The 24339-nt window shown below is 45.3% G+C and overlaps 1 protein-coding gene across 1 annotated transcript in view; it reads left to right on the top strand.

Moving 5' to 3' along the window:
- The window catches only part of LOC146811987 (uncharacterized), a 126297-nt gene that overhangs the window by 25886 nt on the left and 76072 nt on the right, over nucleotides 1-24339 (top strand). The window contains exon 2 of the mRNA XM_085618966.1: nucleotides 1083-1412. Within this exon, the coding sequence (XP_085475092.1) occupies nucleotides 1083-1412 (330 nt within the window). The remainder of the gene's footprint in view (nucleotides 1-1082; nucleotides 1413-24339) is intronic.

Below are 24339 nucleotides of genomic sequence, written 5' to 3'. Positions count from 1 at the left end.
TTTAATCAGTATTGTTGTGTTTCACCTACTTTCCACACCTAATTTCAAGATCAGAACCTCTCCTTTAAAAGTGATACCCATGCAACCTAAAAATACCTAATCTTCTGTAACTCACCGAATAATTCCACCAACTATTTGCATGAATTTGAAAACTCCACTCTCTCTAAAGATACAACCAAATTCCTAATAATTTCATCCACCACATAGAATCGGAAGTAAGTGCTTGGAATGTTTCCTTAAAAGCACAAAACGAATCCCAAGTACCAACAATTACCACTGAAAAAATCCCATGGGTTCTGGAGCAGTGGCTGCCCATTTTAAAACACTTCAACGCCTTGTCAGGGGTAGTAAGTACTATATAAGTGCAATTCAGTGGAGGCTCCTCCGCTATGGCGGAGGAGCGTCACAGTGCGAGCACTTGAAACATAAAATGATAATATTATTGTCATTTAATGTTTGTGCCACTTTGCAGGTGGGTGGGCAGATCTGTTCTGCTCTCGGAGCAGGGGAGTAGTGGTTTGCCACTCCTAAGTACGCAATGACTGTTTTTTCGGCCCTCTCGGGCCACTCAAACCAGTCATGTACACTTTCCCGGTTCTCCAAGCAGGCTGCATTACAGCCTGCGTGGAGAACATGCCCAGGCCCCTATTCCCTGGTTGAGCGTCGAACCGGGACACTCAAAACCAATCACAACGTTGGTCAGGGGAGCATGGGTGTCTACCAATCACAAAGCTGCATTGCAGCGTTGTGATTGGTCAGTGGGGCCTGGCTGGGCTTCCTGTTCGTGGAGGAGAGCAGGAGCAGAGACGAGGGACCCAGCGGCAAGGTAAGTAAATTTTTTTTAAAATTATGCACACCCCTGTGCGACTCCCTCACCCCCCCCCCCCCCCCCCGTGACTGCCCGTCCCGACACCCGCGAGCAATGCCAGCCGCTACTGGTGCAATTAAAATACAATATGATGCAATACATGCTACCGTGAATTTCTTCTGTTTGAGTTCCAAGTGTTATGTTGGATTTTGTTTTTGTAGTTCTTCTTTTGATGCTCTGGATGTTAAATTAACACATTGTGTTTTTCTTTCAGGTGCAAAAATTGATGTGATCACTGGACCCTCTGTGAATGTGAAGCCTGGAGAGGATGTGCTGTTGAACTGTATCTTGAAAGTGGACAAACAACCCATTGACCTAAAGCAGTTGATGGTGCAGTGGTTCCACCGAGGGAAGCAGATTGCAGAGTTCGACAACACTGTCACCATTGACAGGCCAGGGGTTAGCCTTTTTGCCAATGAGCTAAAAAATGGCAATGCCTCCCTTCTCATTTCCAGAACCAAAGTTGAGGATTCTGGCAATTACCGCTGTTATGTGTACTACCAGTCCGAATTCAGGATGAAACAGATCGTCCTGGCTGTACAAGGTAAAGAGATGGACTGATTGTTCAGCTTTCCCAGCTCACAAACCCTTCACTAGGTCACTCCTCCAGCACAGTTCCATTGAGCACCATAGAACTTTCTATAGAAAGTTAGTGTGACCCGTGATGTGTAACATGGTCAAACAAGTGCTTAGGGTAGGATCTGGTTACTCCACTACTAGGAGGCACCTTAAAGGCTTTAATAAATGCACATAGTAGTAGCCCCCCCACCCCAGCAGTGTGTGGTATGAAATCCTACATTCGAGTTCTCTAGGTCTCCGGGTATTAGACTCCACTTGTGGAATGTCAGCCATCTTGTACTGCTTCATAACAGCAGACCCTGGTCCAACATATCAGCAGGCTCCATGCCTTGTATGTCATCATCCATCCTCCATGTCAGTAACCAATCTTCGTTTGAGCAAGGTCCATATCCTAAATGTCAGCATTCTATTCCCTGTGTATGTCATCCCCTACTTGCATGTCAACCGGTTGCTCCTCTTACATGTCAGTGGCAAAATCTCTGCATTTCAACATTTTCTCCTGGACAGTGGTTGGAGAGGGCGGGGACTAATGGGATTGGCATTCCCATGCAAGTTATCACTGAAAATCTTTTCCTAACCTCTTTAAAAAAAGAATTAGCATCAAGTTCCTACAGGTCCTGCCAGTGCAGAGAATGAAGCCTTTTCATGCACACTGCTTTTGCTGCTGACGTTTTCGAGGGAGAGAGGGGGTGGGAAGCCATGAGCTCATTCTTATCAGACCAAGACCTCTGAGGTTTGTCACTGTGCTAGGTAATATGCTTGTTAGTAAGCGTCTTTGTTCCAGGTGAGTTTAAATGTGTGTCCATTAGCATGTTTTATCTCCCTCACTAATCTGAATCACCTTTGATCTCTTCCTAAAAAGTGGTCTCTCCATTTGAGGAACTAGTCGAAGCCTTTTTCACAAGCAAAATCAACGTAAACTGCCAGAATGCCATAGGTCATGTGTGATATCTTAATCCAGGTTGTTTTATTTTTTTTGTTGCTAAATGCAGTTTGCATTCTGTAATCTGTAGTTTTTTTTATTTTTATATTATAGCTATTGGTCAGTAAATAATTAGGCTCATGTCTTGCTCCATTCATGCTGACCTCACTCCCACTGTCATCACCCTTGCAGACCCCAAAAACGTTGTATCTGTTGCAGTTCCAATTCTTTTCTTTCTGCACTTAGACCCCTGCGCCAGCATTTTATCAGCCCCCCTCTATGCATGCCAGCAGGATCTGCTGCTTGGGTCAGTGGAGGCTTTGTAGCATTGCTTAGAGGTTGTTCAAGCCCCGAAGGAGAAATGTTACCAGACAGAGCGGTGATGTCTGTAGTGAGTAGGGGGAACTTATCATGCTGATGAACATGTGTGGGTGAGTGAACATGTGTGGTGTGAGTAAACACGTGCCCCATCCACCTGATGTTATTGCAAGAAGGGGTCTTGGCACACCTGTGTCAATCCATTTGTTCTCCCACTCACTTGTCACCAGCCCATCTACGCTGATCAACGACAAGTTAATTAACTTTCTGCCACAACATTGCCTTATGTAGCATTCTGGCTGTCACATTCATATCACTAAGGACTGTAAAAAAACAGACATAGTAGAATTCTTTAAAGAAGGTTTTTTAAGGTACACAGAGAGAAGCATGATTTACAATCATAATCAATACATCCTGTGCTTTTTGCTGTATAGTAATCAAATATGTTATACATTTGAAAGAAATACATTCACATCGATGATGGGGAAATCACCAGCATCTTAGGAGCTTAAAGAAACTCAACGTCTTTTATTGACCTATCAACACAGCATATGTGCCATGCCTCAGAAGACTCCCATCATTATTAACCTAAGTGTGAAATACTCACATTTGTTGTTTATCCATTTTGTCTCTGACTATCACTGTTATTTTCTCTCTGGCGTATTTACTCACCAACGTACACCACTATAAAGTACTTAGAGGTGATGTAGGAGTGTCCCTGCCTGAGCTCTAACTTGCCTTGCTCTGATAATCATATAGAAAAGTAAGTCCCCTGCCAACATTGTGAGGGAATAGGGTCTCTACTCATCTGTGCATCCGAGAGAAGCGCCAGGTGGCCAATTATGATTCAATATGGCAAATAATTTCATTGCTCTATGATATTATTTGGGGACAGGACCATCAATAGTGGTATAGCACAGTCTCATATCTTATAAGAATTTGTTCAATATTGGGAGGAGTCAGATTACTTAGCTGCTCTTAGCCATATCGTGGCCAATTAACTGTGATGTAATGAAGTTTACTAATACCCTCAGCAACGAGATACTAAAATTTCTTGATGTGAGAAATTTTTCAAAAGAGGAAATGTTGCAGAGAGACACGTACCACAAACCAACACATACAAATAATGTACTCAAATTCAACAATTTTCACCCTGGATCATTGTGAGAGATTCTCCTGTATGGACTATTCAGACGGTTGGGAAGGAACTCCAGGAAAATCACCGGTTTAAAAAAACAAAACGAAATCTCTCTCAAAAACTTAGGCAAAGAGGCTACCCTGAGACACTATTAAAAAACCCCAAGAAGAAACCAGAATAGGGAAGCACTACTGGAAACAACACATGGGAACTATTGAGACCAAAGTTTAATTTGCATTACTACACTCAACAATGCCTTAACCTAGTCAGGAAGATCATCAACAAACTGGCAGATAGTAAACTGATGAACTTTGTCATGGCAAAAAATGTTTCCACACAAAAGGGATAGGAGCATAAGCGATACCCTGGTACATACTAGAGACCAAACCCCCAAAGTCAGCATAGTAACCACCACTAACCTCTGGAGGTGGCCGAAAGTGACAGGCCATTACCCATTTGGTCACTGTAGTGTCTGACATTTAAAAACTACTACAAAATCATTGGAACCGAGCCTCAAGACACTATGGCCTCTAAACAGGCACACCAACTGTAACTCTTGTAAAGTTATCTACATGTTAACCCCTTCGCTGCTAAGCCTTTTTCCCCCCGGTGCTCAGCTTTTTTTGGGCTATTTGGGGTAGTCTGCGCTTAGGCCCCTGCAACCTTTTGTCCACATAAGGTATCCATGCTATATTTGCGTCCTTTTCTTCCAACATCTTGAGGATTCTAAAGGTACCCAGAGTTTGTGGATTCCCATGGAGGGGACTGAGAAATTGGCTAAAATACAGCCACTTTTTTCTGTTTTTTTTTAGGGAAAATGGGAAAAAAGAGCTGCAGAAGAAAGCATCTGTTTTTCCCTGCAAAAATATCAACAAAGGGTTTGTGGTGCTTAAATCACAATTTTACCAGCTTTCAGGAACTGGCAGACTTTTGTCATAAAACCAACATTTTCTACACAGGTTTGGCATTTTACTGAGACATAGCCTATCTTTCCTATACTTTGTGCTTTCAACCTCCTTCCAGTTCGTGTTAAAAATGGGTGTGAAAGCAATAATGGACCCCAGAGAACTATACACTTCTGACAAGTAGACAAAATTCTAAGTTCAGCAAGGGGTAATTTGTGTAGATCCTTCAAGGTTTTTCTATAGAAACTAACAATTGAAATAAAAAAAATATTGAAATTGATTTGGAAAAAACAGCCATTTGTGGCAACATTTTCACCTGTAACTTCTTCTAAGCATGGCAGATGTTTCAAAGCAATAGAGCATAATGTCTGCTGGAACCGTCTGGTTGCGGGGATATATAAGACTTGTAGGTTCACCAAGAACCCGAGGTACCCAGGGACAATAACTGAGCTGCATCTTGCAATAGTTTTTCATTGTGGTTTCGAGTATACAGCAATTCATTTGGTAAAATATTAATAGTGAAAAACAGGTACCAAGTAAATCAATATATTTCCGAAATGGGAACAAAATATATAGTTTAGAAGCAGTGGTTATTTGCACATCTCCAAAATTGAGAGTACCCGTACAAGCATGAAAATTAGAGGACATTTTTCAAAATGACATCTTTTTTACACATTGTCTTACATTTGGCAGGTAGAAAAGCAAATTAAGTCAATCGGTAATAACACTTGTTCTACTATTCTGTGTTCTCTTAGGTCTCTCGATGGAAATGGTAAGTCCATTGTGTGGGTAGGCCTAGTGCCTGCGACAGGAAATGGCCCAACATGCAACGTGGACACATCACAATTTTCCAGTGAAAACTTACCCTCTTTTTGCAATGTGCCTAGCTGTGGACTTTGGACCCTAGCACAGCCGGCACCCAGGGAAACCTATCAAACCTATACATGTTTGAAAACTAGACACCCAGGGGACTCAAGGATGGGGTAAATTATGTGGCTCTCACTAGGTTTTGTTACCCAGAATCCCTTGCAAACCTCAAACTTTGGGGGAAGAAAACACATTTTCCTCACATTTCTGTGATGGAAAGTTCTAGAACCTATGGAGAGCACAGACTTCGACCCACCAGCATTTCCCAAAGCCTCCCTATAAAAATGGTACCTCACTTGTGTGGGTAGGCCTAGTACCCGGGACAGGAAATGTCCCAAAACACAACATGGACACATCACATTTTTCCAGTAAAAAATGACCCTTTTTTTGCAATGTGCCTAGCTGTGGATTTGGGACCTTAGCTCAGCTGTCATCTAGAGATACCTAGCAAAGTGGACAATTTTGTAAACTAGACACCCAGCAGAATCCAAGATGGGTGACTTGTGTGGATCTCACCAGGTTCTGTTACCGAAAATCCCTTGCAAACCTCAAACTTTGTCAAAAACACAAATTCTCCTCACATTTCTGCGATGGGAAGTTCTGGAGTCTGTGGGGAGCCACAAACTTCCAGCCATCCAGCATTCCTCAGAGTCTCCCAATAAATATGGTACTTCACTTGTGTGGGTAGGCCTAGTATCCCGCTACAGGAAGCGGCCCTAAACACAACGTGGACACATCACATTTTTCCAGTGAAAACTGACCCTTTCTTCGCTGTGTGCCTAGGTTTGGATTTTAGACCCTGGCTCTGCTGGCACCTAAGGAAGCCTAGCAAACCTATACATTTTTGAAAACTAGTCATCCTGGGGAATCCAGGATGGGGTGACTTGTGTGGCTCTCACCAGGTTATGTTAGCCAGAATCCCTTGCAAACCTCAAACTTTGCAAAAAAACAAATACATTTTCCTCACTTTTCTCTGATGGAAAAGTCTGGCATCTGTTTGGAGCCACTAACTTCTACCCACCCAGCATTCCCCCAAGTCTTTCAATAAAAATGATACCTCACTTGTGTAGGTAGGCCTAGTGCCCGCGGCAGGAAACGTCCCAAAATTCAACATGGACAAATTACATTTTTCCTCTGAAAATTGACCCCTTTTTTGCAATGTGCTTTTCTGTGGATTTGGGACCCAAGCTCAGCTGGCGTCTAGGGAAACCTAGCAAAGCTGTTGATTTTTGAAAACTAGACTCCCAGGGGAATCTATGATGGGTGACCTGTGTGGCTCTCACCAGGTTCTGTTACCCAGAATCCCTTGCAAACCTCAAACTTTGTCCAAAAAACAAATTCTCCTCACATTTCTGTGATGGGAAGTTCTGGAATCTGCGGGGAGCCACAAACTTCCAGTCACCCAGTATTATCCAAAGTCTCCTAATAAAAATGGTACCGCACTTGTGAGGATAGGTCTAGTAACCGCTACAGAAAACGGCCCTAAACGCAACGGGGACACATCACATTTTACCAGTGAAAACTGACCCTTTCTTCGCTCTGTGCCTAGTTGTGGATTTGGGACCCTAGCTTAGCAGTCATCTAGGGAAGCCTAGCAAACCTGTACATTTGTGAAAGCTGGATACCGCGGGAAATCCAGGATGGGGTGACTTGTGCGGCTCTCGCCAGGTTTTGTTACCCAGAATCTCTTGAAAACCTCAAACTTTTTGAAAAAAACATATTCTCCTCACATTTCTGTGATGGAAAGTTCTGGAATCTGCGTGGATCCACAAACCTCTACCCAGCATTCCCCAAAGCCTCTTGATAAAAATGGTACCTCACTTGTGTTGGTACGCCTAGTGCCCGCGACACGAAAGGGCCCCAAATGCAACTTGGACCCATCACATTTTTCCAGTGAAAACGGTCCCTTTCTTTGCAATGTGCTTAGCTGTCGATTTTGAACCCTGGCTTAGCCGACACCTAGGGAAATCTAGCAGGCCTATACTTTTTTTAAAACTAGACTACCAGGGGAATCCAGGATGGGGTGACTTGTGTGGCTCTTACCAGGTTTTGTTACCCTGAATCTCTTGAAAACCTCAATCATGTTCTCCTCACATTTCTGTGATGGAAAGTTCTGGAATCTGCGTGGATCCACAAACCTCTACCCAGCATTCCCCAAAGCCTCTTGATAAAAATGGTACCTCACTTGTGTCAGTACGCCTAGTGCCTGCTACAGGAAAGGGCCCCAAATGCAACTTGGACACATCACATTTTTCTAGTGAAAACGGTCCCTTTCTTTGCAATGTGCTTAGCTGTTGATTTTGAACAATGGCTTAGCCGACACCTAGGGAAATCTAGCAGGCCTATACTTTTTTAAACTAGGCTCCCAGGGGAATCCAGGATGGGGTGACTTGTGTGGCTCTTACCAGGTTCTGTTACCCAGATTCCCTTGCAAACCTCAAACTTTGTAAAAAGAAAACACATTTTCCTCATATTTCTGTGATGTAAAGTTTTAGAATCTGGGGGGAGACACAAACTTCCTTGCATCCAGAACTTTCCATAAAAGAAATGTGAGGAAAATGTGTTTTTTACAGCAAGGCACATTGCAAAAAAAAGGTCAGTGCCGAGTGGGCTTTCTGCAGCCCTGGGGGGGGGGGGGGGGGGGGGGGGGCGGGGGGAGGGGGGACAGATCTATTGCCCCGATATGCCCCCCAAGGGAGGCAGAAAGACTGTGGCCTGGGCAGCCCCCTGCCCTACCTATAAAAAAACAGCATAATCCCTGGTTCCAGTGGTCTCTCCGCTCCCCCAGGGGGGTTGATCAGGGGCTATTGCCCCCATCTGACTCCCAGGGAGGCAGAGAGACTGTGGCAAATGTATTTTTTGAGGGGTGTGCACCTGACATGCCCATTTTGGGCAGCCCCCACCACTATATATTTAAAAAAATAATTCCTGGTTCCTAGTGGGCTTTCTGGGGGCAGAAAGACTTTGTCAATTTTTGTTGGGTGGTGGGGGCATTGGCATAACCATTCTGGGAAGCCACCACCCCAACGTATATAAAATGAGGTAAACATCATTTACCACGAAACCGGGAGGCTGCGCGCAATTACAACGCAGTTGCTACAATGACCGCGTTGTTACAACGCATGCCATTACTCAGCAAGTCGGAACAACGACTTGCTCTAGGGGTCAGAAGCTGTTGGATATAAAACCCAACACCTTCCCTACAGTTGCACAGACTGGAGTTGGAATAGTAAATTATACCATTCCAACATTCAGTGCCCCCCCCCACCCCGAACAAGTCTTTGTTCCGACTTGAGGAGTAATGGCATGCGTTTTTAAAACGCATTCGTTGTAATGACCACGTTGTAATGGCATGCGGTGAAAAAACACATGTGGCATATTCACAAAACAAAACGAATCCCTGGTGCCTAGTGGGTTTTCTGTCCCCTCTGGGGGACAGATCAGGGGTTTATTTATTTATTTATTTATTTATTGACATTTATAGAGCGCTAACAATTACCCATGGGCGTCTCGGCGCTAGACTAAGCAGCTAACTCTCCTCAGCAAGAAGGATCAAGGGGGAATTACTGGTTAAACAACCATGTTTTCAGGCTCTTACGGAACTTAGTTAAAGATGTGCTGGATCTAATTTGCTGAGGCAGCGTGTTCCAAATCTTGGGTGCCGCTGCTGTAAAGCGGCGATCACCCCACGAGACAGTTTTAGAGCGTGGGACCACCAGCCTATCAAGGGTCATGCATCTAAGTTGTCTAGTAGGTCTGTAGAGTTTAAGTTGGTCTTTCCAAAAGTGTGGACCTTGATCGTGTAGGATTTTGTAAATGATACAAAGGGATTTAAAGGTGATCCTGTTCTTTATAGTTAGCCAGTGGAGTGACCTGATGGTATCCGAGATGTGTGCGAACTTTGGAGTTCTTGTCAGAAGGCGTGCTGCCGCGTTCTGTATAGTTTGGAGTTTTTTTGTGACTCTGGATTGACTATTGAGAAAAAGTGAGTTACAATAGTCCAGAGAAGGGAGGACCAAAGAGGTAACCAGAGTTTTGGCAGCATCATCTGGAAGAAATGGCATGATTTTTTTAATCATCCTCAGTTTGTAGTGGGCAGTAGCTGCCACTTTATTAGCATGTGCCATAAAGTTGAGGTGATCATCGAAGATAATTCCCAAATTCCTGACCTTGGTAGTTGGGTCAGGTAGAGTGCCGAACTTAGGGGGCCACCAAAGAGTGGACCAGGTCGGTGAAAGGGATCCGAAGATGACCACCTCTGTTTTGTCGGAATTAAGTTTTAGGCAATTACCTGCCATCCACTCTCCTATCAAACTCATGGTATTTTGAAAGTGTTCTGCCACTTACGTCCCTTTACCTTTAATGGCCAATACCAATTGAGTGTCATCGGCGTAGGAGGTTAGGCTCATCCCGGCTGATTTGATTATACTTGCAAGGTCCGACACATAAATATTAAATAGCGTCGGACTCAGGGAAGAGCCTTGGGGAACCCCACAAGGGAGTGACAACTTGGTGGACTGATATGGACCCAGGGTAACCACCTGAGTTCTGTCGGCTAGGAAGGACGAGAGCAGCTCTTTTGCCAACTGATCAATACCCTTCTTTCCGACACGGTCGACCAAAATCTTATGATCGACCGTGTGAAAGGCTGCCGAGAGATCCAGCAGCACGAGCAGTGCTGTCATGCCCTGATCGCGGATGGTTCTTATATCATCGGCTGCCTTGAGGAGGGCGGTTTCCGTGCCGTGATGTTTACGGAAGCCGTACTGTGTATCATCCAGGAGCTGATTGCTCTCTAAATATTCGGAAAGCTGCTGATTCATTGCCTTTTCTACCACTTTAGCTAGGAAAGGAAGACTAGCAATGGGCCTGTAGTTCTTGAATTCTTCTGTATCAAGACCGGGTTTTTTCAATAAGGGTTTAATCAGTGTGTTTTTGAGACAATCGGGGTACATCCCGGAAGTCAGTATGGTGTTACAGACCTGAGTGATGACAGGGATGGTAGTGTCCATCGCCAAGGAGAACATTGCGGGAGGGCCAGGGTCCAGGGCCGAACCTGATTTGATGGTTTTCATGATGGTAGTTATCTGATCAGTAGAAAGACTCCTAAAGCTGGACAAGGAACTACTGGGGCTGATGTCAACCGGAGGAACTTTACTGCCGGTATTGGTAGCGGAGAAGGCTTGATAGATATTATTAACCTTAGAGTAAAAAAATTCTGACAACGCGTCACAAAGTGGTTGGGACGGAGGTGGAAGTAAATCTGGTGCATTACCAGACAGGGTTTTTGTTATAGTGAACAGTTGTCTGCTAGAATTTTTTGAGGTTTCAATTTGCTGTGAGAAATATATTTTTTTGGTAGCAGCAATCGTAGATTTATAGATGGCCAATGCTTCTTTGTATATTGCCTTGGATTTGGCATCATAACTTCTGCGCCATTGCCTTTCTTTGTTCCTACATATTTGTTTTAGGGCTCGTAGTTCATCCGTGAACCAAGGGGCTGTCGGGGTGCTCCTATTCCTGGAATAGCGTCTAGTGGGTACAAGATGATTCGATGCCGTACTGAGCCAATCATAAAGTTGGTTAGTGGCAGTGGTAGGATCATCCGATAAAATAGGACGAGTTTCATCCAGTAGTTTAGCGAATTTATCCTGGTCTAAATTCTTCCAGACTTTAAAAGGGAGAGTTGTTAAAGCTACAGCCTTGTTCTTCACTACTTCCTTCAATTTTAGACTGCTGAAGATGGCATAATGATCCGTCCAAGGCATGGGCAAGATATGTGATATATGTATGCCCTTTGCATTGGAAAAAATGCCATCCAGCGTATGTCCTGCTTTATGAGTAGGGGCTGTGACTAGTTGTCTGAGACCCATGATTTCAAGGTCTGAGATAAGAGCATCGGTATCCCTGTCAGTCAATTGTTCCAGATAGAAATTCATATCACCCATTATAGTGATGGATTCATCTGTAGCCATGATTTCTGTTAATACACTAAGGTTGGCGAGGAAGTCAGCTTTGTTCCCCGGGGGACGATAAAGAAGCACACCCTTATAATTATACAAGGCTGTGAGCTTTATGTTAAGATACATAGCTTCACAAGCGGTATCAGGGATAGGTGCTGTTCGGATTTCTAGCCTCTCTCTAGTTATAATCGCTACGCCCCCGCCCTGTTTGCCAACCCTGTCCTGTCTGTGGATTTTATAACCGGACGGAACTGCCACCACAAGGTCGGGGCCTGAGGCATCATCTGTCCAGGTTTCCGTGATGTACAGCACATCCAGGTTATTATCGAGAATGAGGTCGGCAATTTCTTGGCTGTGTTTGACTAGAGAGTGTGCGTTGATGAGTGCCATGAAAATGGTCGCTTCATTAGTATCCTTTTCCTGATAGATCAGTACCTTAGTGTTGTAAATCCTGATCATGGTGTTGCAATGTAAGCAGGTGTGATAGGGGTCGTTATTTAGCTGTGAGGGGACATGTATGAAGCAGCTTGAAGAGGGGGAAGGTTGAAGCCTCATAAGAGTGGAGCGATCGTATGATTGTTTCAAACGTGAGGGAGATGTAACAGGGGTCGTGGCCCCGGGCCCGGACTTGGCGCGGACGGGCGCAGACGGGCTTGCCTTTGGAGCGCCTTCGGCGCGCCGCCGGCGCGCCCGCTGCGCTCGCCCGCTGCGCGGTCGAGTAATGTGTCCCATTTATCCGTGAGAGGAGGGCGTGAGGCGGCGAGCAGCTGCAGCGCTACCCCTCCCTCACCCAAGATGGCCGGCCCCTTCCTTCCCGGCGCGAGGGAGCAACAACGCGCGAGGAGTGAAGGCAAGGCGGTGAATGGCAGCAGTAGAAGGTTAGCAAGATTTAAAAACGTTTAAAAACAATTGAAAGCGAAGACATCCACGTCCACTCATTGTGGACAGGATCATGCAGCTGAATGGCACCAAAGTTGTTGCCTTCATCTGCCTCCTGGGGGAGGCAGAAATACTTTTGCATTTTTGGGGAGGTAAGGGTGGGGGCTTTGGCATACCCATTCTGGGCAGCCCTCACCCCTAACCAATAAAAAAATAATCCCTGGTGTCTAGGGGGATTTCAGCCCCTGTTGTGGCCGATTGAAGGCTACTGCCCCATCCCCCCAGCAGATTGATTATGGTGAATTTTATTAGGGGAGCAAAGGCCCTAGCCCAAGGAGCTGCTCCCCCCTCCCTGGTGCCTGCCTAGTGGGGATCGTCCTCCTGGAACAATCCCCAAGAAGGGATCTACAAGGGAAGGGTACCATTGGAAAGGGGAAATTATCCCCTTTCCAACAATACCTCTCCTATGTGATTCGGTGCTCAGGGGGATGAAATGGCCCCACAAGCACCAAAGCACTGAAACGAGCCAATCGGCTCATTTCAGTGTCATATGTAATGACGTCAGCGTACTGTGTGCACGATTGTCTTTACATTTGAAAAAAAAGCCACAGGAGGTTGGGGAAGCTCTTCCCCACTTCCAGAACCAAAGATTTTAAAAACGAAATCCATCTGCTGTCTGCTGCAGAGGGATTTTGTGCTTGTGTGTACATGTCAGAATGGTCCCGTCATGAGCACACAAGCACTGGTGCTCATGACTGAGCCATTCCGTCATGAGCGCCGAAGGGGTTAACCTGCCCGTTCTCCATTAGATCCATAGGGAGGACCTGTAGTAAAATAAAGACCCACATCAGCGGGCACCATAGCAACAGCTGGTACAAACACAACATACCAAAACATCCAACCTTTACATAACTAAGGAGAATACAATAGAGGACATAAAATGAGTGGCATTGAACAACATGACAATAACTTTAGGCAATCTGAATGAGCACTGTTGAAAAAGAGCAACCCTGGATTTACAGACTGGCGACACACAAAGAAGGAATGAATGATGACATTTCATTATTCTGCATAAGCAGATAATAAATACATGGCATGTGATGCAGTTCTCACCCACGTCCTCATAAAAGGAAGGAATAGTTATATGTCCTAGTACTACACACCACACTGAATATAATTTGGGAACTAGTACAACTATTAGGCATTACAAATCATAAAGAATATCTCTGGGGGATTAAAGTGACTGTTAGGACTAAACACTAGGATCATGATTTTCTAATATTGACAATATTGGCTTCCCAGACGAACAAGTACTGATATTTCTCTGAAGTAGTGATGAATTCATAGAAAAAAACATTTTTACAATTAATATAATCTGATCTTGTATAATAAGCAAGCAAGGACCAATGTCCATTTATGACATTTTCTATTTTTCCTTTTCTAAAATAAAATATCTTTGGAGGATAAATTATCTATCAAGAGACCTTACAATTATCAACTAGAAGGTAGTGATAGTAATATCCCCGATCGCATAATTGGTCAAATTATATACTCACCCTGTCATAATGCATTATCGCACACTGTCACATGACACAGCACGTAGTGACGCATACCACATGACATAGATAGTACAGAAATAGTGTCTTGCCGGAAGATACCAACAAGATGCGGAGCATAAAGGCGCAATTAGGTTCCTCATGGATGCATGTCTTTCAATAAGTGAGTCCACAGGGGAAAGGAAGCATTTTCTACTTTCTCTTGAGTTTCTCTCACTTGTCTATACCAAAGCATAACTTTTATTTACTTGACTACCCCTTCTTGCTTTCTAGACTTGCTTATGACTACAATGTCCGCCAGTCTCTAACGCCATATGGCACCCTTTAAAACGGCGTAATTAGTATTACCTGATGAGACTGTGTGCCGGATGAATTCAGCACGAGTAGTATTGTTAAATCACAAGGCTCTATAGTAGCCGTCCATGATGCTCATGGATACCAGAAATACGGTCTGTTAAGAAGGGAAGGGAATTGTATGCACATTTGTGCTCTCACTCCAAAAGGATATGTGTGCAGTGCCCAACAAGTGCCGTCACTACTTGTGCCACATGACATAAGAGCATTGTTTAATCTGCAGATACTCAACTAAGGAAAGTTCTCAGTATGGTTGGTATGAATGGCTTGCTGTAATAAGAGTGGGTGAATTAATGAAATATAGCAAGCTCGGAGTATACGTCATTCTTAAATATAGCAAACCAGATTGGGGATCAGCTTAGGGATCTCAAACTCAGTCCTGAATAAAACCATTTGACCAGTATGGAAGAACTATGTAGCTGAAACATGTAGACCCAGGGATGTTTGAGTACCTTGCATGCTCCACAACATTCCTCCTGTTTTTAATATTGCCAAAGGTTCCCTAAGATAAACTGTAGAGACTTTTATATTTAGATCCCTCCAAAATAACACACTAAGAGCTCTCTTGAATATCAAGGTTTTGCCCACCCAGATACAATTTGTGTTTGGTTGAGGACTCAATGATGAAGGATGCTACTGGTAACCCTAGTCCTTTTAAAAACCAATAGGGACTTTCTTTGGTAAGCAGTACGGAGGAAGCAAACAAAGTGGAAGAGCTGAAGTGAGATCACTGTGTTTGATGATATCGGTGTACTTAGTATTTGAGCCAGAGGATTTCCACATTCCACATGTTAGGATCTTTGGGGCTTATTTATGAGCCCCTTGTGCCGCCGGTGCGTCTCGTTATGTGATGCACCGGTGGTGCAACCTGCTGCCTGATATTGACAAGCACATGTAATGCCACCCAGCGTGGTTTATGTGTGCTCATGAACATCGCCCCTTTTCACGCAACACGTTGCGTTTTAGGTGTTGCTGTGGGTGTTAACACGGGATACCCATGTCCCCTGATGCATTTCCCTATTTACGAGCAGTAATAAACCTGGAAATGCATCAGAATGCTACGCCACCCCCAGGGCTGGCGTAGTGAGGCGCAACGAGGAGAAATGTTATTATTTCTCCTCTTTTCTTCCTCTTTCAATGTGTGCTCAATTCTACTGCACGCATTGGAAGAGGAAATACCCTCAAGTGATTGTTTCTGTGCAGGAAGGTGCCCCTTTCTGCACAAAAACTATCTCCCCACAATGTAGGCATCCTTGCACCATGGTGCAATGGTGCCGGCGCATGGCAGCAGTTTGTGCGTCACAGCAGGGAAAGGCACAGAGATGCAACAGGTTGCTGTAAATATGTTGCATCCCTGTGCCTTGGAACTAACGCAGCGTGGTGCAGCAAAATAACTTGTGGCACCGCACTGCGTTATTTTCTCATAAATAAGCCCCTTTGTTTTTAAGGGTTTTATATTTAGGTGTTTCAGCAGCATCTTGATGTTAACTGCCTCTTGGCATTTAGAAAGTCTAGAATGTCACAAGGCTGTTTTTCCAATTTGAGGGTAATCGGGTATCATCTGCATAGGGTGTCATCTGCATAGTTATAACAGTTGAGCTTAAAGGAGGTTATAATCTGAGCGAGTGGGGCCAGGTACATGTTGAAAAGAGAGGAGCAATTGTTGAGCTTTGCGTAACACCTACTTCCTAAAGAATGCTGCTGATAGGTAAAGATGTAGATACACTACTTGTATTCTGTCTGTGAGGTAGGACTGAATCCAATCCATTTTAGTGCCATACACTGTGTTCCTGTATCGTTTAGCCTTTTGAGAAATACTTGTTAGTCCAAAGTATTAAAAGCTGCTGTGTGATTTTGTAGGAGGATAGCAACCACTCATTAGAGATCTACTGTGTTCTTGTGGTCATCCTAGGTTGCAATGAATGCTATTTCAGTGCCTCTATTCAGTTAAAAACCTGCTTGTTGGTCAGAGAGGAGGCTGTTCTACACTAAGAATTTTGAGACCTGCATAAAGGCTGCTTTTTTTATCAGCGTACCAAGAAATTGACGCTTTGATATAGCTCTATAAATCATTGGGTCTTTTGGTCCTTTCTTTGATTATTCAGGAGGAGCTTTATGCAAGAGATATTTAGTTCACCACTAAGTTCTCTGAATTATAATAGTTTTTAATAATTATTGCTCTGGATGGGATGCCTGCAGTGGTAGCTTCAAAGTTGTTCTTCACTCTATTTGGCGGAAACGGGTCAGCAGATGATCCAGCATTGCTTATTGTTGTCACTAGCTCATGTGTTTCTTTTATGGACTGTGAGTTAATCAAGCAGAGTGTAGACTGTGTGCTATTTTGGTCAGCCCAGCTAACAGCCTTATTGGTGCTTTCTGGCGATGCTTGTGCGTAGAGGCTTCAAAGGGGGTCACTTAGAATAAAACCTCAGTGAGCAACTGATGAAATTGATTTACAGCCATCAATGGATTAAGCAGTCATGTTACCAAGAATACAGTGATGTTAAAGTTCTTCCATGGCATGTTTAGGGAGACATTGTTAGATGGTGTCTGTGGTGATGGCAACACTGACAGGTTAATGTTGAAGTATAACATGTGTTCACTCCAAGTGATTGGCCGTTTTTCTTCAACTGCGATTATGTCCTTTGCAGAGAATATGACATCACAGATATGAACTGCATAATGTATAGCACCAGTGATGAGCTGGTGGTAATTTAGTGCTTAGAGTTCCGGTTTATCATGTCAGATTTTTTCAGATCTCCTGGAAATCATGTCTTAAAATGATCAACTGTGATAATCTGATAAAGGAAACAGGAGGGTATTGACGAATCCCAATTTTGCCACTCAATCGCTGTTGGTGGGTTGTGCATACGGACATTAATCAGAGAGAACGAGGGGAAAAGGAGGAGAGAGGAGAAAAGGAGCGACAGAGAAAGAAACACAGATGCCACTTGCTTCTTCAGGACATCAATGTTGTCAGAAGGCACCGCAGATACATAGTTGTTGTTACAAATAAACATGCATTTATAACATTGATAAAGACAGAAAGATGATCATTTGCAATAATCAGCATTTGTAACTGCTTGCCAAATTCCTCAAAAGTTGGTGCTGTTACGAGACCATACACTGACTAGGATATAGTTGAGGAACTGCAGGATTCAGAGTAAAGTCAAGTTTGCAGGATTATGGGCATGCGTTTGACAGTACAAACAAGCAAGCAACCAAGCAAGGAAAATCCTACCTAAAATGCATCAAACATGGTGGGACCAATAAGTAAGGGGAAAACAACAAAGATGAGAAAAAAGAAAATCAGGTGACAAACTAGGCATAATGGAAAGCCATTTAACACAACAAAACCTTGCCAGGAAGCTACTGAATCCATGCCACAGACCCAAATTCTCCCGCTGTCTAATTACCCAGAAGGGTTACTGGTATAGCTCATAGCCCAAGTTTCCATTTCCTGTTTTCAATAACTTCAAGTGCATGCTTTGACAAAAGTTCCTGTTACGTGCGATGAGTGTATTGGCCTGTCTTCACACTTGTGCTTTCTGTGTCTCAGTCTTAGGATTTGAGTGATCACTTTCCAAGATATCAGTGAGGTTCTCCCTTGAATCCCTAACATTCACTACACCGGCTGTTTAGCTAGTTTCTGTAGCTCTTGGAGAAGAAACCATACACTCATTCATGACCATCGCTCGGTCTGTTGCCAGTTTGTTAACAGTCCCGGTATTAACCACTCCCTCTGAATACCTAAAATTATTTGATAGAGAGTTCTCCTGGGCTCTCTGGCTCCTGAAGATGGCCCTGAATCAGACCCCACATGATAGAACTTGGGTGGAAAGTTTTCATAGTCGTTATAAAGGAGCCCTTAAGGAAAAGAGTTGCTTGCTACAAAGAGAAGCATAGGACGACCTAATAGAAGCAAGTGAACAGAGGGACTGTACTCTTTTCTGGCATGTTATTAACAGCAACATTTGTGTGCAGTTCCTTAGAGAGAATGTGAGTTTTCAGGTCTGTGGAATAGTCTCCTTTTGGAGGAAGTGCCCTCACACACCCCGAAGGATGTCATGCTTCATCACATGGGCCTGCTCCTCGTTGGGACGGCGCGGCAATGTCCGACGGGCACCCGCGAAGGGGCTCTTTGGCATAGATCTTTTTGATGAAGCCGTTTGGTACATGTGGGTGTGTGGAATGAAGTGAGTAGTGTAGTGAAGTGCAGAATAGTGCGCTAAAATAGGTTTAGGAAGGCCCTACTGCATACATTTTTATTCATGGACTTACTGCCCTAACTTAAAAGCAATGTGGACCTAACTGGCTACAATGGTACTATAGGGCATGTGTGTTGTGAATAAAAGTCAACATGTTTCTTGCCATTGTTAGCCCCCAACGGGTCTCTTGGCAATTCATCAGGCCCAGGTGATTCGGAAAATATCCGTAGTCTTACACTACTGCAAGGTTGGTGCGTAGGGTGTAAGAAATGCTATAGTTACCAGCTTTACGAGTAAATACAGGTTATGATTTACCTAGTATTTTGCGACCTGAAGGAGAAAGCAATAAAAAAGAAACCAATGTAAAAAGGTGTGACAAAAAGGCTCAAAGGCGCATGATTATATTTCTCGGGGGATCCCCATCATTGTCCGACAAGCAGTCCAGCATTGTATTTCACGGGGGGATCCCAATCAGTATCCAACTAACAATGCCACACTGTGCCTCAGTGGGATTTCAGAGGTTAATTGCAGAAGACAGGACCATCCCCAAGATTCGAGTGTGTTCTCGGGGATCGTAGCATCAAAAATGGAGGCAGAATTTGTTATACTCATAGTTCAATGATGGACGAAAAACCCTAACACATAGTTAAGTGCAGCACAACATGCTGTCATACGTGCATAACTCCAAATAGGAGTGGGTGAAATTGACGATACCATGTGTCGCAGATCGCCGTTTATGTTGTCCGATTTTTAATGCTACGATCACCGAGACCCCACCCAAATTTCGGAGATGTTTCCATCTTCTGCAATTTACCTCTGAAATCCAACTGTGGCACAATGTGGCATTGTTAGATGGATACTGATTGGGATCCCCCCGTGAAATACAATACTGCACTGCTAGTCGGACAATGATGGGGATCCCGCCGTGAAATATATAATCATGCGCCTTTGAGCCTTTTTGTCACACCTTTTTACATTGATTTCTTTTTTTTGTGTCAAAATTCTTTTTATTGAGCATCATAAGCCACAATGACAACATGAATACAGTAGACTGTGTAGGGCCTGGGGTCAAGAACATTCACCTGGTTAGAGCCCAGTTTCATATGTCCCAGGGTCCATACAACCCCCCCACAGGTAATGGAGAAGATGCCTGTTTTGAAGCAACAAGTCTTGAGGATTATTCCTCAGACGAGAACACAAACCCCCCCAACCCCTCCACCCTCCCCTTCCCTGGTGGTGGTGTTGTCTCATGGTGAGGTAGTGGGCAACATTGGTACATCTATAAAGCTGGGTAGCAAGAGAGGGTTCTTATCCGATCAGTAAGCAGGGAGTATACTAACTAGTTCCATCTCGCTAAAAGATTAGAGTTGGAAGAGATGCATAGCCCTTAAAGAGGGCGGACAGACCGCCAAGGGAAGACCATGGGACAGATAGGTTACTAATGGACCCCATTTGTGTTCAAAAGCCTTGTAATCGTCTCTAAAGATGTCTGCGATACGCTCCATAGAGAGGATTCACCATAGGTGGGCATGCGACATCGACGTCGCTGGTGTGTCTTTCTTTTTCCATGCAACCGCTACCGTGAGTTTTGCCGTCCCAGACATGCCCACATGATCGCCTTGTCGGTTTTCGTTTGTTGTTTCAACGCCGGGTCCCTGATACCCAGTAAAGCCCCCTCGATGGTGGTCGGGATGGGGTACCCCAGCATATCTTTGAGATGGGAAAGGATTTCCTCCCAAAAAGGCTGAATACCCGGGCAATACCACCAGATGTGGCAGAAATCCCCCTGTAGACCACATCCCCGCCAGCAGAGATCTGATGTGTCAGGGAAGATCCGCCGGAGCTTAGTAGGGTAAAGGTACCAATCTAGCAGTGTCTTATAGTGAGCTTCCCTCAAAGCCACGGACTTATTGTATCTAGTGATATCGCCCCACACGTGTTTCCATTCCTTCTCGGTGATATCGCGCCCGAGAACCCGTTCCCAAAAGGACTACACTACATGCCCAGTGGGCGTGTAGTGTAGTCAATAACATAGCGTATAGTGAGGAGATTGCACCCTTCATGGAGCCTGCCTTGTGAACCACCAGTCTCTTCATAGCCGTTAGCTCTCTAGTAGCGGCTTCTCTTATGTGTGGGAGTGCGACCCAGTGTTTGCGCTGGAGGTAGCGGTAGTGTTTGCTGTGTGGGGCCATAAATTCTCTTTTGCAGCTTTCAAACAACAGGACATCATAGTTATGAAATAAATCAGAAAGCTTTAGGCAGCCCCCCTCCCTCCAGCAGTCAAAGTGTCCTTCCCGCAGTGCCGGCGGAAATGCCGGGTTGAGGTGGATTGGGGTGTATAGGGAAGGAAATGAAATCCAACCCTCCCTCCTTGTAATTTGATCCCATACTGTCAGAGTAGTGCGTGTGGGAGTGCTTAAGTAGGTGTTCGCAGGCCGGTCTTTCTTTGGCTTCCACAGGACATCCCAAGTGGACCGTCCCACAATTGACCTGTCCATGTGGAGCCAGTGCTTGTCGGACTCTCTTACTGACCATTCTGTCACCACCCGCAGTTGTGCTGCTTGATAGTACAATGTAAAGTCCGGTAATGCTACCCCCCCTTCGTTCCTAGGGCGTCTCAGCACGTGAAAAGGAAGACAAGCCCTCCCCCCTTGCCAAATGAATTTGGTGACTATTGAGCGCAGGCGTGGTAGTAGATCGCGGTCAAGTTCAATAGGTAAGGCTTGAAATAGATGTAAGAGTTTTGGTAGGAGAATAATTTTAACAGCGTTGATCCGCCTAAGCCAGGAAATGTAAAGAGGTTTCCATCTCTTAAAGTCCTGCTGAAGCTGAGTCACTACAGAGGGAAAATTGGCCTTGTAGAGATCCCCAATTTTAGGCGTGAGATGGACCCCCAAGTATAGGAAGGATTGCTTAGCCCATTGTAGGGATGTCTGGCCTCTCAGTCTTGTCGTCTCGGAGGTGGGAGCGTGAGGTGTAGTATGGAGGATTTAGGATAGGTTTACCTTGAACCCAGCTACCAGTTCAAAGTGCTTCAGTTCCTCCTGTACTGCCCGGAGTGAGGGGGCCGGATCCATGAGCGTGAGCAGGATATCTGCGAATAGGGACGCCTTATGATCTATGCTGCTAAAGCGTATTCCCAGAATCTCTTTGTTGGCCCGGAATCTCACTGCTAGGGGTTCGATACAGAGGGCGAATAAGAGGGGAGAAAGCGGGAAACCCTGCCACGTGCCTCTGCTAAGGAGGAAGGGGAGTGATGCACAGCCGTTGACCAAAACTCGGGAGTGCGGAAGATGGTAGTTGGCCCTAACCATGTTGAGTAATGCCTCCTCAAAGCCATATTTCCACATGGCAAGGAAGAGGAACGGCCTGTCCACCCCGAAGGCTTTTTCTGCATCAAGACCCACCAAAATTGCTGCGAGCTTGAATTTGGACACTTTCTCAATGAGGTGTATGGTGCGTCGGATATTGTCATGTGTTTGCCTTCCCTTTATGAAGCCTGATTGATCAGGGTGGACTAGTGCGGGTATCAGGTCCTCCAGCCTGGCGGCTAAGATCGCGGAGTAAAGCTTTGCGTCGAGGTTAAGAAGAGCTATGGGCCTATACGAGGCACAGTGTTGGGGGTCTTACCCCGGTTTGGCAATGACAGATGGCCGAGACCCGAGCATCTGCTGCTATCGCCTTGATTAGCTCGGATGCATAGCATTTGTAAAACTGCGCCGGAAGACAGTCAGGTTCGGGGGCTTTATGAAGTTTGAGTCTCGAGATGGCCTGGCCGACCTCCTCCGAAGTAATGGGAACATCTAAGGATCCCGCGGTCGCGGGGGAGATATGGAGAAGATTCACCAAATTAAGATAGTGTTGTTGTAGGGCCGTATCAGGGGGTATACCTTGGTAGAGTTTCCCATAAAAGTCACCAAAAATGTTGGCTTTAATGTCATCTGTGTGAGTGAGCTGGCCATCCTCTTTTAGGATACCCCCAATGAATTTGCGTTCCCTCTTCACTCGGAGCTGGCGCGCTAAGTGGGGACCCACCTTATCGCCCTGGGCGTATGATGTCTGACGCAGCTTCAGCAGTGTATATTCAGCTCTATTACTGTAAATGGAGCATAGCTTGCCCCTTACCGCGGTAAGTTGTCACTGCAGTGCCCGAGTGGGTGTTTCCTTGCGTGCCTTTTCAACTACTTCCAATTCCCCTTCAAGGGCAATGCGTTCCCTCACCCTCTGTTTATTTAGGACCGCGTTAAGTTGGATGCATTTGCCCTGCAGCACCGCTTTAAAAGCGTCCCAATTGTTCTGTGGGGTAGTAGCCTGCGGGGTGTCTTGTCTCGCGTAATCGCAAACGGGAAGCACCACCTAGACGTGCCTAGTTAGGCCTACCCCAGGTCAGACAGATAGTTACCAGGCTGTGATCTGATACAGAAATCGGCAGTATCTGCGCTGCCTGCAGGGGCCCCACTAATGCCTGACTAATGAAAATGTAGTCAATCATAGAGTATGACTGGTGGACGTGCGAGTAGTACGTGTAGTCTTTCGAGGTGGGGTGCAGCGTCTGCCAGGCATCGCATAGGCTCAGTGTGAGCATTTTCTGTTTAACCCCTTTGGAAAAACTGTTGGTAGTCGCCCTGTGTGAGTGTGAACTGTCCGGGGTATCGTGCCATGTCAGATTGAAGTCTCCCAATAGGACCACGGGGCCCTCCGCAAAGCCACTTATCAAGTCTATTGCGTTAGATAGGAATGTTGAGTTGGGTGCATAGAGAGAGATACATGTGCATAGGGTGCCCCTCAGTCTTCCCCTAACCATTATGATTCTCCCCTCCCGGTCTGTCTTGGTGGCTTCAGGTTGGAACTTGGATGTGCTATGGAAAAGCAGGGCCACTCCATTGTGCTTGGTGCCAGCGGATGACTTATAGATTAAGAGATACGATTTGTGGCGTAGCCGAGTGTCCACGGACTTTTTGAGATGAGTTTCTTGGAGGGGTACCACCTCAAATCGGCGGTCCGTGAGATATTTCCAGATTCTCTAGCGTTTCTGGGGTGAGTTCAGGCCCTTTACATTCCAGGATGCTACGGAGACCATTGGCAGGATTTACTTCCCTCCCTCCCCTTGTGGATCATGACCCCCCCTTCGTATGCTGCAGTTGCTGACCCTATCAAGACAAAGTTCCCCCAGAAGTTAATGGAACCCCTACACCACCACCAGGAACCCTCCCCCCCAAAAAGGAAACACCCAACATCCCCCAAAAAGTGTGAGCCGAAAGGCCAACGGGCCTTCCGCTCAAAATTCTTCCAAAAAAGATAGAGGAATTCTGGGTGGTACAGACAAGGCCCGCACCCCAACTGTTGTTAGGAATCTATAGGACAGTTCAAGAAGACGAAAACAAAAACCTCAGTGTCCTTGATGAACGGTTGCGGTGTCTCTTTCTCCAGTCAGAAGGACTTGTTCACCCAGCGACCTCAGGGCTCCGGCGCGTCATGGCTCCACAGAAGTTTTCTTAGACTGGAGACAATGAAAGTCGGAGTGTCTATAGAAAGCGTCTCTCCAAGTACATCTAGTGGCTTATTGAGATTTTGTGACCGTGTGCCAGGGCCGGGAGCCTCTCCGAGGGTGTTCCGTGTCTGTCGAGAAACCAGCGGTGTTTCCGTCTTCTGGAAGTGGGAGGTCCAAGATACAAAGACCTTCAGTTAGGTTGGTCACATGGTGCACATTGTTCTTGTACTCAAAAGCGAGCTCAAAAGGAAATGTCCAGCGATAACGTATGTTTTCGTCTTGTAGTTTGGT

Source organism: Triturus cristatus, chromosome 7 (genome assembly GCF_964204655.1).
Source record: "Triturus cristatus chromosome 7, aTriCri1.1, whole genome shotgun sequence".
Taxonomy (NCBI): domain Eukaryota; kingdom Metazoa; phylum Chordata; class Amphibia; order Caudata; family Salamandridae; genus Triturus; species Triturus cristatus.
This window is presented reverse-complemented; position numbering and strand designations above follow the sequence as displayed.